Source organism: Anthonomus grandis, chromosome 6, assembly GCF_022605725.1.
Source record: "Anthonomus grandis grandis chromosome 6, icAntGran1.3, whole genome shotgun sequence".
Lineage (NCBI taxonomy): Eukaryota > Metazoa > Arthropoda > Insecta > Coleoptera > Curculionidae > Anthonomus > Anthonomus grandis.
In genome coordinates this window covers 25,720,854-25,735,981 of record NC_065551.1, presented here as the reverse complement: position 1 = coordinate 25,735,981, position 15,128 = coordinate 25,720,854, and the positions used below count along the sequence as shown (strand labels likewise).

At 30.1% G+C, this 15,128-nt stretch overlaps 1 protein-coding gene across 1 annotated transcript; it reads left to right on the top strand.

The window, feature by feature from the left end:
• The first annotated feature begins 5,747 nt into the window (after window positions 1-5,747).
• On the top strand, window positions 5,748-14,299 carry LOC126737695 (alpha-amylase-like). The gene is made up of 8 exons (XM_050442693.1): window positions 5,748-5,950; window positions 6,011-6,165; window positions 11,356-11,537; window positions 11,594-11,815; window positions 11,868-11,976; window positions 13,518-13,738; window positions 13,800-13,994; window positions 14,048-14,299. The coding sequence occupies exons 1-8, from the start codon at window positions 5,774-5,776 to the stop codon at window positions 14,260-14,262; spliced, it is 1,476 nt and encodes a 491-aa protein (XP_050298650.1). The 5' UTR covers window positions 5,748-5,773; the 3' UTR covers window positions 14,263-14,299.
• The last annotated feature ends 829 nt before the right edge of the window (window positions 14,300-15,128 follow it).

Here is a 15,128-nt window from a genome sequence, read left to right as displayed (position 1 = left end):
GCCACAATTCTTTGGAAGAATGAAGTGAATTATTCCAGTAAATTTAGGATTTTAGAGTAGGGAGCACCAGGGACGGACTCATAAGGCCATGTTCCTTTTTATTTATATGTTGAAGTTTTTGGACTTATCATTGATATTATTACCAATCGTAAAAAGTGTTTGTTAAAGGAAAACAAAATCGTATAAGGTTTATAACAAGAGAATATCCAATTCAATGACAAGCACTTAAAATCTATTCAATAATAATGAAAAAAATTATTATTTAATTGAAAATAATACTATTTTTATGAAACTTAATTTAAGAATTTTGTATTTTTTAGGTACATATAAATCTTTAATAAGCAAACGGATACTCTCTATAAAATAAACTTAACTCAATAATTTAAATATAAGAGATGTTCTTTGAAATATTTCACAAATGTTAAATACGAACATTTTAAAGTCTTTTGAATCTCACATTATTTCAAAATTATGTTTTTCTAAACGACTGTTTAGGTAATAAATCGTTAAAATACTACTAATACCTCATAAACCACAAAAAATCAAATTTTTGTTTTTGGTGGCATTGGTTAGCGTAAACCGAATTCTACAACTCTGTTAATACATTGTATACAACAAAAATTTTACTTGGTGAATATTTAGGATTTCTAATACCTCTTACAGTAAATGTCCATATTTTTGTAGGCAATATCTCTTAACCCACAGTCAGGAATATTTCGAATATATCGTATCCCACAAATGACTGTTACTAAATGATTATATAAGTTAATACCTCGTAACGCGCTTTAGTCGCGTTTGGTCGACTTGTTGAAGTAAAGTGTTTCTGTGGGTTCTATTCTTTATTATTATTGTCTTTTTATCGAAGAAACAGTAATTTATTACTTATTTATTAACAATAAAAATGTCTTCATATCGCGGAAAATTGTTAGTGTTCTTGGTCAAAAAATTAAATAATCCAGGTAAGTTTATGCGTATACATTCGCTTTAAAATAGAGTACATTAGGGTGGGTTTAGCTCCTTTTGTGATTTGTCTTATATTATGGAGTCATTATTTTATTCTACTTATGCCGAATTTATACATTTTGCATAATTACAATCATAAGTAAAACTCAACAAAAAAACGACTTAAGACTTTAGGACTTTTGATTGTGATTATGCAAATTGTTGTGCAACTCTGTATAAAGGCAAAATTAGTCCTTATTTTTTATTAACGTAAAATATAATATTTTGACCAGATGACTTCAATCAAAATTTACATGAGCCCGAACTTATCACGCCTGTTAATGCTTTGGACCAAGAGAGAATAATAGAAAGTTTAACTCCTTTTGATATCAATTATATTCCCATTATATTTGATGAAGATGTTATTGACACTAGTTGCTATACCGAGACCTGCTGTACCATTGTTGCCACCAACGAATTACTGGAAAATCGTAACGAAGAAAGTGACCTTGAAAACCCCTATGGGATTTCTGAGATAAATATTTATTCAAGCAATACTATCGATTTAGAAAACCTATTAGATCTTGAAGAAAGGCATAATATAAACTATGAAGGTGTTACGTTACAAACTATGGAGATAGATCAAGATGAGATACTTCAAAATGAAAATTCAATGGAACCGGACTATGATAATACTGGTGGCAATACTGACGGTAAAGATCATGCTTACATTTCAGAAGTAGACAACTGTTCTGATAGCTCAAATAGCGAAATAGAATCACATAACCTGAGAGACCCTGGCCGAAATCACGTACACGACGAAGCTTCTACATCGCAGACTATAGAGACAGATCATGATGTGATTTACCTGAAAACGAAAACCCGCTAGAACCAAACTATAGTAACATGTTAGAAGGACGAAAACGAAGCATTAAGCGTCAAGAGGATAGGTGGGGCAAAAATAAAACAAAGCGACAAATAATGGAGGGACAACCATACATGGGTTACAGTAGAAAAGACAGCAAAGTTCAAATATTCCCATAGAGGCTCGAAAACTAGGACCGCCATGCAAATCAAAGGAATCTATTAGAGTCAAAAATAAGCACTGTGCAAAAATATCTGAAGAAGAACGCCTTAGAATATTTAAAAGTTTCTGGAATGAAATGAATTGGGACCGACGAAAAATTTTTGTTATAAACCATGTAACAAAGAGCAATCCAAAAAGATGTTTCTACAAACATTGTGCTTGGGCGAATTTTCGGTTCAGGATTGGATAAAAAAGGAGATCTTAGTATAACTACTTCAACAGAAGTTAACAAACAAAAGAAAAAACCTTCTTTTAGAGCAGATAAAGATGCTGACAAAGAATACCTTAAAGAATTTTTTGACAAGTTGCCTAAATTACCATCACATTATACTCGTTCCAGTTCTACAAAATTGTATTTAGAAACCACTGTTGAAAGCTTAACTCACCTCTTTAATTTGTATAAGGAAACCTGTAATAAAGATAACAGATCAGTCCTATCTAGAACGGTCTTCAATAGTATGTTCCATTCTAAAAATTTGTCATTATATCCCATAAAAAAGGACAAGTGTGACTTATGCACTAAACTTTCAGATGAAGAATGGAGTGTTCATAGACGCAAAAAGGATAGGGCTCGGGATGAGAAGAACAAAGACAAAGAGGAAGCAAACACTAATAAAACAGGGCGCGTTTTAAGAGTTGATTTGCAAGCAGTTAAAGTATGTCCATTCGTTCAAGCCAGCGCCATTTTTTTTAAGCTTAAACTATGCTGTCATAATTTTACTGTTTATGATACAGTTTCTCATCAGGCAACTTGCTTTTGGTTCACAGAAACTGATGCTGATATGACAGCATCAACATTTGTGACCTTTTTCCTGAAATATTTGAATATAAAATGTCAAAATGAATCTGGTCCAATTATAGATCATTTCATTATAGATCGATTCTTATAGATCATCGTCAACATGGATTTATGAAAGGTAGATCTACCACCACAAACTTAGTCTGTCTTACAGAACATATATCTGAGTCAATAAATGCCAGCTCACAGGTTGACGTTATTTATACAGACTTCTCGGAGGCTTTTGACCGTCTGGATCATGGTATTCTTCTAAATAATCTTGACCAAAACTACGGTTTTTCTTCTCACCTAATACACTTTTTTAGCTCTTATCTTACGGGTCGTCTTCAGCACGTGGAATGTTATGGCCGTAGTTCGGCTCAGATAGTTGCAACGTTTGGAGTTCCACAGGGCTCCATATTGGGGCCGCTCTTCTTCAACACATTTATTAATAGTATATCGGAACAGCTCACTGTAAATAGTTTGTTATATGCGGATGATACAAAATTGTATTGTGGCATCAATAGTATCTTAGATTGTATGGAATGGCAAAATAATATTAATCTCCTCAATGCATGGTGCAAAAATAACAATCTTCCTCTTAATGCTGCCAAGTGTAAAGTTGTTTCTTACTCTTTGAAGAAAAACCTGATTATGTATGACTATACTATGGACAGTGAGACCGTCCCAAGATCAACGGAGTTCAAGGATTTGGGGGTGACATTCGACAGCACTCTTTCCTTTCAGCCACACATTCAGGACATTGTTAATCGGAGCTACAGAATGCTGGGTTTTGTCATTAGGAACGCACATAGCTTTAATAATATCTTTAGTCTTAAAATTTTGTATTTTTCTTATGTGAGATCAATACTGGAATATGCTTCTTCTGTGTGGTCACCATTTTATATGAATCATATACATGAACTAGAAAATGTTCAGCGTAAATTCTTAAAGTTCCTTTTATATAAATGTGACGGAGTGTACCCAGAAATTGGTTTTTCACATCAACGCCTACTAGAAAGGTACTCCTTTGGTAGTCTTGAGGAGAGGCGAAAATCTGCTGATCTGAAATTTTTATTTAAACTTCTTAATAATAAAATGATTCGCCAGACTTATTACGACATGTAGATCTTCATGTGCCCCGCATATCATCTAGAAATTCTGACACATTTTACCTATCTAGACCTAGAACGAATATTTGTAAATATTCTCCAATGCGTAGAGCATGTGGCACTTTTAATTCTGTTCAGGATCAATGTGACATATTCAACTGCAGTTTGTCCGAAATTAAAAGAGTACGCTTTTCCTAGATAGTAGACATAAACAAAATTATTTTTTATTCAAGTATTGTATAATATTGTAGGAAACTATTGCTATTAATAATGTATTCTTTTTTTTCTCTAGTTTTGGATTGTAATTTGTATAATATTGTATTTTTTTCCCCCACTCAATAATTGGAATTTTTTCTGTGGAGTGGTGTAATTAAAATAAAATAAAACAAAATAATCTATAGCGATGGATGCACATACCAAAATCGGATCAGCATTATGTCAAATGCCTTACTCAATTATGCTGTGATTAATAATGTGGAGATTGTTCAGACATTTTTAGAAGTTGGGCATACACAGATGGAATGTGACTCCGTCCACAGCTGTATTGAAAGAAAAATAAAAGGAAAAGACATACACTTACCCAGTGATTATTTGCGCATTTCAAAAGAAGCAAGATCTCAGCCAGCCCCGTATGATCTTGTGTGTATGGAGTATACAGATTTTAAAGACTTAACTCCAAAAAGACTTCATCGATATAATTCTATCAGACCAGGAAAAGTAAGTTGTTTCTTAACTATATTAATATCATTAAGTTTATTAATTAAAATTATGTTTTTTGTAAAGTTGTAAATGATCCCGTAGTAACAGACATCAAAGCACTCAGATATTTGCCTAATGAAAAAATTTATTACAAACTTGATTTTGATGCCAACTGGAAAGAGCTTCCACAGAGACCAAAAAAGGTGTTAGATGTTGTGGAGTGGCCAGTCATGTATAATGAGAAAAGAAAAATAAAGAAACAAAAGTGGCAACACCTGCAAGCTTTAAAATCCGTTATACCCAGAGACTGTCACAGTTTTTATGACAATTTAGCATACAGTGAAGTTTAATGTTTTCATACCATTGTAAATTAGGCCTAGTTATTAATAAAAAATACGTGTATTTGTTCCTAACAAAGTGTTTTGTCTACAAAGGGTAAACTGTGTATCTCACTCCAAAAACAAGATATTCATTACAATACCTCGTATGCCACGAAAAATGTTTATATAATTAAAATTAGTAAAAAACTTTAATTTCGAATAATTATCTAAAAAAATATTCAATATCTAAGTTAAATACTTTCAATAAAAAATAGTTTTTTTCATCTCCTGAAAAATGTCATTTGTGGGTTTACGAGGTATTAGTACTTCAACGACGAAATAGTCTTAGTAAAAGACATTAACATAATGTTCATTTCGTAAAAACGTATTTATTTTTTTGTTTATACAGGTGTAAAGCTAAAATATGTAATACGTAATCTCATAAGGCCTTTAAGATAAAACACAAAAAAATGTATTTTAACATTTCACATCATCTGGTATTAAACGTCAACCCTGCTGTTTCTTAAGTTCAACAAATCGAAATATAACGAACGCACTATCTATATAAAAATTTAATAATAAAAAATTATTGAATTATTGTAACATAAATTAATGTCTTATCAATATATATTACACACCTACATGAATTAGTTTCTATAGAGAACATTTTAAAAATAAAGCTCACTCGTGAAATTTGAACCCCCACTTAAGATTAAAACTAATAATAAGCAGGTACTTACCTCCAAAATAATGGAAAACACTTTTAAGATAAAAATTACTTAATATTAATTAGCGCAATAATTATTATTTGCCTTATTTTGTACCAAACCAAAGAATGAAGCTGTTCGTAGTTTCGTTGACGCTTTTTTGCGTCAACTTCGCATTAGCGCAAAAAAATCCAAATTTTGTTGATGGTCGTGGTACCATCGTGCATCTCTTTGACTGGACTTGGTCAGATATTGCCGATGAATGTGAGAATTTTTTGGGACCTAATGGGTTTGGAGGAGTTCAAGTAAGTATCTAATTTTATACTTTAATTAATTAAATCTTAAGTATAAAGTTTTTATTTTAGACTTCTCCACCCAACGAAAATATTATTTGGGTGCAAAATAACGACAGACCATGGTGGGAGGCATACCAACCTGTTAGTTATAAGTTGGAAAATAGGCATGGAAATGAAGAAGCCTTTAAGGATATGGTTAAGCGGTGTAATGCCGTTGGAGTAAGGTACTTATTATCCTATTATTCTAATAATAATAGACTTTTTTGGATCATCCTATAGAGTCTGACGTCTAGAAGATGTTTTAGTTATACATACAAACTCAGCTTAATAAATTTAAATAACTGCAGCCTTTAAAAAAACATAAATGAAATACAGTTTTAATTACGATCATTTGATTTCTACTGAAACATTTCAAATAAAATAGGAACATTTTAATATTTGCCACTATACATTTTTTGGTGATGGAACAGTAGTATACATTCCTCATAATAATGAAATTGAGAGAACACAAATCACAAAATACATGAAATATCTTTCTTAGTGCTCTATTTTTGGAAAAAATAAGACTAGGTACCGGTTAATTACAATATAATAGACACCCGTCAACGAGCCTGGACTTATTTTTCAAAGATTTAAATGAAATACTTTAGTCGAACTTTTTTTTTAGTCGTATATTAATATTGATCTAGGTAGACCTGATGATTCTATTCAACAATATCTTAATACCGCAGCAAGTTTTGGGTTAATTCCATTAATTGACAAGCCTACTCGAGTCCATCCTCAACAGCAGCAATAATCGATCATATATTTATTAAAAACCACAACCTTAATAGACGCTATTAAATTAATTCTTTTAATATAAAAACTATAACTAGCCAACAAAATTATAGTCTATAATCGATCACTACTTTACTAATTTTCAACTTAGAACACAAGAGAATATTATCGAAAAGAATAAAAACGTTAAAATCGAACAAATAAATTCAGTAAAACAACTAGGAGATCTTAAGAGCAAAAAATGTTTTTGATATTTTGACAAAAAAGATGCAGACAAAATGTCAACCAAGTTCATAAACAAAATTACGTATAAAAGAAGAAACTGTACAACTGATAAAAGAAAGAAATAATTAACAGAATTAAGTGTAGGAAAATAGCTGGACAATACACAAGCTAAAAATGACTGCAATGACCTAAGAAAAAGAATAAATTGAATAATAAAAAATAATTATTATAAAAAAAGATATTCGAATCAAGAAGTGATCTAAGGAAAACGTGAAAAATAATTTAGGAAGCAACAAATGATAATAAAACAAAAACGTGGCATTAAGAAAATTTGAATAGAAAGTGGTATTTATTCTAAGAATAGCCAATTAATTTATTAAATTTTTTATAAGTATTGAAATTAAGATGGCGGAGACGATTAAAAAAGCCAAAAATTTTCATTTTCCTATGCCCCTCACTGAAAATATAATAACCCTTTGTCCTGTACCAAAAAAGGAAACAAAGGAAATAATTAACACATTAAAAGCCGCAGCAAGTCCTAGTCAATAGCGGATAGCATTGTACCTCCTTTAACAATATTAATAAATACAATTTTCGTATGGAGTGGGTTCCCGGAAATTTTTAAGACTTTGGTTACACCAATTTTAAAACAGGGCAGCCCTTTTGACACAACAAATTATAGACCTATCTCACTTATAAGTAATGTAGCAAAGGAGCTTTATTTAATCGGCAATTCATTTGGGTCAGAAGCCTCTTGCTATATTTCTGGATCTGGCAAAAGCTTTCGATATGGTATTATGATAGACTACTGAAAAAAATGAACTGGTAGGGTAGCAGGATGTGGCATGGAATCTTACTAAGGATGATTTAATAGAGCGAAAATACAAAGCGCAGAAAACGTTTTACTAGTGGGAATTTTACAGGGAACTATTTTGGGACCAGTGCTTTACCTGATATATATTAATCATCTACTAAATTTACCAAACAAATGATGAAATAAAGATTGCTGCTAAAAATAAAATTCAACAAATTTATGCCTAATAAAACGCTAACTCGCTTAGTTTGAATACTGCGAGAACTAAATACATCGCTTCTTCTTTATAGTCAACGAAATTATAACATTATTCTTGTTCATTCTTGCAACTACAGATAGACTAACCCCTCAGATGGAACTGGAATTACTCCGAATAAATTAAGGTGTAATATTTACAAATTTAAACAACTAAAAAGCCTTTTTGAGCCTCAAAACACTTGAACAAATATATCAAGCACCAGTGGAATACGTTCTAAATCATGGATATCTGTATTTGGAGAGGTCATATTAAAATCAAGAGTTTGCAAAAGTGGCTTATTAAAATTATCTATGATAAGCCAAGAATGTTCCCAATTTCTAAGGTTTTTACGTTAACATCTTTAGTAGATTTTGAAACGCTATAAATTTTATCTGTCCTAAACTTTATTCTTTAGAGAAGAATGACTCATTAAACGAGAAATCAAAATTACCTAATTAAATCTAATGGTAGAGGAAATTTCAACATCCTTACTTCAAGTAACTCAACATATTTAAAATTTATTGACATCAATCTCTACAATTTGCCACCACCGAAAATTAAAAACATACATAACTTTAGCATTTAAGTACAAAGTCAGTGAATAAGTAAGCTCTTTATAGCTTTTGTGCTTTAGTTCTATGGAAGAATTTGAAAACTTAGAGAGTTACTGTATTGCATATAAACTTGCTTTATCTCACTACAATACGTATATATAACGAGATAATTAATTATTTAATGTGAATTCATATTGAGTTAAATAAAATTAATGCTTAAGATGGATTTTTTTTATAAATTTAATAAAAAAACTTTTTTATCTGTAAGGCATTCCGAATTAAATTTTTTGTATGCTTATAATATATGAATTTTTATGGGAAAAAAAATTGAAAAATATATAGAAAGATTCAGTTTAAAAAAAATAAAGCTCTTTATGAATTAATGAAATCAGATAAGAACTCAATAAATAAAAAAATAGCATCTAAATAATCATCATATTCATAACCATCTTAATCATATAAGAACATTATCAATTTTTAAAAAAATATATTTAAATTAATTTAAATAAAACTTGAACTCCTGTTTATAAAATAAAAAATTAAAATTTAAATAAATTTATTTATTTATTAATTTCTCTTTGGGGACAAACAGGCAATCACAAAAATATGTGTATATATTACATAAGGAATTAAAGTAATTTAATTTCATTAAAAAAAGTGATACTCAAATACGTTGCAAAAAGATCTCTTAACCAAAAATCCGATACCTATTTCAACTCTTTTATCATTCTAAATCCAATAATTTAGCTTTAAGTGTTTTTTGCAACATTTCCTATACATGATAAAAATCTATTTCCTCACAGTACGTATTAGCAGATGTGAACATCTTGTTTATTGATGAACTTGCAGAGCTATTAGTAAAACCACTAAGATTTGTTAAAATTCTTTGTGGAATAGCTATTTGTATTATCGACAAAAGATGCATAAAATTGATAGTTGCATTACTTGTGTTATATAAAAATATGAAATCCTTAATAATTCGTCACAAGCAATTTGAGTTTCATGCCCATTTCCGTATTCCACCCTGAGGAGTCAAAGGATAACCAACTATCAACATAAGCATAGTAAAGTGTAATGAAAGAATCATTATTTCTAAATTGTTTACTTTGTCTGTTAATAAATTAAGCTTTCTTAAAGCATTGTTAGCAATGAACTCTACATGTTCATCAAATAGCAATATTTTATCAAGTAGTTCACATAAATACTTCGCCAATCTTTCACGCTTAAGCACTGAGGAGTTAAATGATGAAAACTGTGAAGAAAAAATAGTGATTTCTTGTACAGGTAATAACGAAACATTTTTATGAATTTAATGATTTTTTAGGCAATAAGATTGAATTCTATCGAGATCAGCTTGTAGATCAAGACAATCAGTAGGGTTACCAATAATTAGAATTAAAATAGAATAAAAATAATAAATAATAAAGGTCCAAAATTGCTTCTTTGAGGTTCTGCGGAAGTTGAAATAAAGCTCCCGCAAACACCGAAATCAGACACTTTTTACAAGCAAAGAAAGATTTCATTTAATCGAAAGCTTTACTGACGTCATTGTAAACAGAATCTACTTGGACTCTATTGTCCTTATTATCCAGAATGTACTATGTATAAGAAATCAGATTCGTATTAGCGGATTTTCCGGGAAAAAGACATTTTGCATAGAGAGAAAACTTTTGCAAATGTACATAACTTGGATAAAAGTCTGTAATTCTTTATATCGTTTTTGTCACCTGATTTGAAAATGGGTATAACGATAGCTCCTTTTCAGACCGATGTAAATGTACCCAACTCAAGCGATTAATTGAATATTCTAAGAGGGAAAGTAGGCAAGTAAATATTGCTGATACACCATCAGTTTCCGCTACTTTAGGTTTCACTTCATTTAGATAAAAGAAAAGAGTTAAATGATTTAATTTTAAAATAACTAGCCATTTTTTCCAAGGTTTTCTAAATCTTAAATTGACATAGAATTAAAAAAGACCACTATTCAAAAAAGTATTCTCATAAAATAAATATATATAAATAACATAAATAATTCCAAAAGACCTGAACCATAAATAAATTTTTAGATAGAATTTTGTTTATCATAGTTCTGTATTTTTATTTTTCATTTTTGAGCCTATATAACATCTATATTTCCAAAATATTTAACAGGGCTATATTCAGTAAATCTCAATACCTGTAAAGGCAATTGCTATAATATTGCTGATGTGTCTTTGCGTTATTAGTAAGTAACTACTCACATATACTATTGAAAATCTTTTGGATATATTATTTTATTTATTTATCTATTAAACGTGAAATTTCTATTACCAAATAATTATAATGCATTTAAAGTTAAAATCTAAAAATGCTCAAGAAAATAATAAATTAATTTATAAAGTTTTTCTGCAGAAGGAGGCATACTTCCTTTAAAGTCAGTGTACTTGAGACATTTTAAAGAATATATCTGAAATGCACCAAATTATTGGATTTGAAGAATTAATAATATTAGTCATAACTGCATAAAAATTCTTTGAAATATATGGGTTCATTTCTACTATACTTTATAATATGATAATCATATTAGACAACCAAAGAAGCAGCAATCTTTAATAAAAAATTACAATAAATCAAAACACGTAAATTTCTAATAAATCAATAAAATTTGAATATACTAAATTAACTTATTATAATATCCAAAAAACTTTATCCAAGAAATTTATCTCAATTAATTTTTCAAAGAGGTGAGGATTTCTATGATCTTAAAACAGTATATGGTAAAATATGAAAAATAAAATCTTTTGACAATTTTTCTTTTAAATTCAAGAGTATATCCAGACGTAGTAGTAAACCACATGGCCTCAATATCAACCGATGGTACCGCTGGAGACGTTTGTGACCCAACCAATAGAGACTACCCGGCTGTTCCTTACACCAAAGAACACTTCCATCCCACTTGCGGAATGGACTATAATAGTCCAAGCGCTATTAGAAATTGTGAACTTAGTGGTATGTAATATAATAGACAACAAATTCAGTAAAATAATAATAATTTCCATTATAAGGTCTGCCCGATTTAAATCAAACCGAAGATTATGTTCGTGAAAAAATCAAAGATTACATGAACCATTTGATCGAGATTGGAGTGGCTGGATTCAGAATTGACGCAGCCAAGCACATGTGGCCTGAAGATTTAAAAATCATCTACGGAAGTTTAAATGATTTAAACACTGATTATTTTAGTGCTGGTTCGAGGCCATTTTTCTATCAAGAAGTTATTGATTATGGTAACCTGTTTAATATTATATTGCATAGAGGAAATATCTTCATTTTTTTTAGGCAATGATGTTGTATCAAAGAAGGAATATATTGACTTTGGACGTGTTTGTGAATTCAAATATGGCAACCTTATTGGACCCTGCTTTAAAGGACAATGTCCATTTAATTTGTAAGTCATGAACTTTTTTGAACTACGTTTCAGATAAATAAGTTAATATAGCATGAAAATTAAAATCATATTATAAATCACTGATGCTATAACTTCACATGAGGTAAAAATACACAATAATCTTAAGTATACCCGAATAAAAAAAGATTCCCAAGGGATAAAAAGATGATGAAAATATGCTTTAGGGTGATGAAAAATATTGATTATTATTAATGTCATCAAATTTTTTTATATTAATAACGATTACATGACGAGACATTAGTCAAGTTGCCGATAATAATGACAACTAAAATTTAGAGGATACTCCTAGGACCTTCTAAATTTGAAATTATTTATGTACTTATCATGCACAAACTAACTACAACTTGTCACAAATATCGATTTCTAAAAGGGTAGCAATACATAGATCACTAGACTGATTCAAATGTGGACTGTTTTGATAAAATAATAGCATCCAATGATTGAACTTCGGAATCCTGACTAAATGAATGTAAGAATTTAAAATCATCTAAAACTAAAATATTATTAAAATCTATACAAGTTTCTGGAAGTACCAAAGACACCTCAATCTCATGTAATAAAATTAAGTGACGGTTTAACGGTCTCTTGCTGATTATTATATAAACAGATTTAAAAAATCATCAAAACAGATAACCTTATATTTATTGAGTAGAAGTGTACGACTTACTTGGTCAAAAGCTTTAGAAAACTTCAAACATATGGTCTCCGCCTAAACTACATATTTCAGTAATTTAATTAGAAAGTCAATATATTCTACTAGTATAAAATTAGTAATAGTTAACCTGTAGAACAACCATCTTCATTATCTCAAAGAAGCAATATAAGGAAAAAACTGTAAATGATGTTACGAGTCAATGAAATTTTAAAATCATCTGTACGATATAAATAATTTCTTATCTAAAGCGACTTAATTTCATAAAAAATTAACTTTTTTACTGACATCAGCCTAAATTTCTATTACATATACATTTATGTCTTAAGATGCTCTTGAAGTGGAGATAAAGAGAAAAAGCTGATCAAAGCTGACATAAAATTACAACAATTAACTGGCACTCAGGACTAACTGATGAATATGGTAATAAATAATAATAACGAAGATAATGGATAATCATTGGAGCCTTTCATAATGCTGAAACCTCCTAAAATAACAATTTATTTACGCGTCTTGCAACAATGCTTCTCAAAATGTAAAAAAAAAATTGAAATATTGAAGTTGTTACTCAATAGAGCTAAATGAGAGTTGAGCAGAATTACTTGAATATAATCAAGGCCTCAAATTGTAATTTTAATTATCAGTTTTGAAAATTGAATCATCATATTCAAGCAAAATATATATCAGCAAAAGTAGAATCATCACGCATTTTTCTGATAAGGTGATATTTCTTAGAAAGATCAGTGATGGATATAGTATCATACAATTATCCAAGGCCACACATGTCGCCTTAATTTTTCATAGACATGTTTTTAAATGTACCTAGATCATTCCAAATTTTTGCTCAATTCAAACTCATCCCATTTAGACTAAATACTTTCGGATTCGATGAAGACCAATGGGGAGTCATCGCTGGAGAACACACATTATGTTTCGTAACCAACCACGACACAGAAAGGGACAACAATCAATTTTTAAATTACAAAGATGGTAACCTTTACCGCGGAGCTGTAGCTTTTATGTTGGCTCATTATTATGCTGGAGTTCCAAAGGTTATGTCTGGATTTGAGTTTGATGGCAGAGACAGCGGTACGTTTTCTTTTTTAAATTATCGAGATAATTCTTAGGGAAAAAATGATAAATCTTGTAGGACCACCTCACGATGATAACTTTAACATCCTCAGTCCAGTTTATACTGAAACCGGTTGTAGCAACGGTTGGACTTGTGAACACCGTTGGACTTCCGTTGTTGGCATGGTTCAATTTAGAAATGTTGTTGCTGGCACCGATATGCAACAATATTGGAGCAATGGTAACCAAATTGCTTTCAGCAGAGGAAACAAAGGTGATTAAGTTAAAAAATTATCAAGAGTTTTGAAATGAAACAAATTTATTTAGGTTTCTTTGCAACAACTATTGGTGGAGATATCAACCAAGGTATTCCCACTACATTAGCCGATGGTACTTATTGTGACGTTATGACTGGTAAACTTTCAAATGGATCTTGCACTGGGAAAACTGTAACAGTTTCAGGTGGTAATGTGCAAGTTCAACTGTCTGCTGGTGGAGATGAAATTGCAATGGCTATACATGTAGAATCAAAATTATCTTAGTTTTAGAATATTTTATTAATAAATTAATTTACAGCAATTTTTTAAATATTATTTTCATGTTTAAGGTTCCACTATAAACCTCTTTACAAATAATGATTTCTTTACATCTGATCAATTAATTACGTAGACGCCATTACTCTTCTTTGAACAATAAATTAATTATCTTAAGTCTCAATAAATTTTCATTAACAGACGCTGAAAAAATCTTTCTGTTAAATAACTCTAATTAATTAAATGTATGCGGTGTGCGTAGACAAATTAGGCTCTGTCAAAATTTTGTGGTTCACGCCATGGCGTTCGTCATGGGACCCTATGGAGCCGCCTGATTTACATTTTAAGAGACTTATTAGCTCATTTGTTATTAGGTTTTAACTATTTTTATAATAGTCATATGTATGGGGTGCTAATATGTCATTATTGTGGTAATTTTATTTGAAAAAAATTAATAAAATTGTCCAAGACCAAGAACGAGCTACGAGCGGATGATATCAATAAAATCGTAACCATCAAACTGAGAATCGTAAGATTCAAGAGAATGTACGTCGATAGAATTAATGCTGATCATGATGATAAAGTTGAAATCTACAATAAAATTTTTAATTATCTTTCTACCTCTGCTTTAAAGAAAGTAAATCATAGTCAGGATTATTAGCAATAGAAGAATCATCATATTTTGGAGTGATGAAGAGAAATGATTCCTGGAAAGTTTAATGATTTTCTACTCTCTAGTTTTGGAAGTGCTAAATATTATTTAACACTTAAAAAGAAGCCGTTAAATGGATAAAGCTGTAAGTGTACGGTGAGTCAAATAATGGCATTAATGTATAAAGTGGTATATTATAGCCTAAAGATAATATTTGCCAATA

Bases quoted from the DNA above. Each gene is read 5' to 3' on its own strand.
- LOC126737695 (XM_050442693.1), top strand. From the start codon at position 5,774: ATGAAGCTGTTCGTAGTTTCGTTGACGCTTTTTTGCGTCAACTTCGCA. The intron at 11,816-11,867 runs GTAACCTGTTTA...CATTTTTTTTAG, and splicing joins TCAAGAAGTTATTGATTATG to GCAATGATGTTGTATCAAAG. The intron at 13,995-14,047 runs GTGATTAAGTTA...AAATTTATTTAG, and splicing joins TTTCAGCAGAGGAAACAAAG to GTTTCTTTGCAACAACTATT.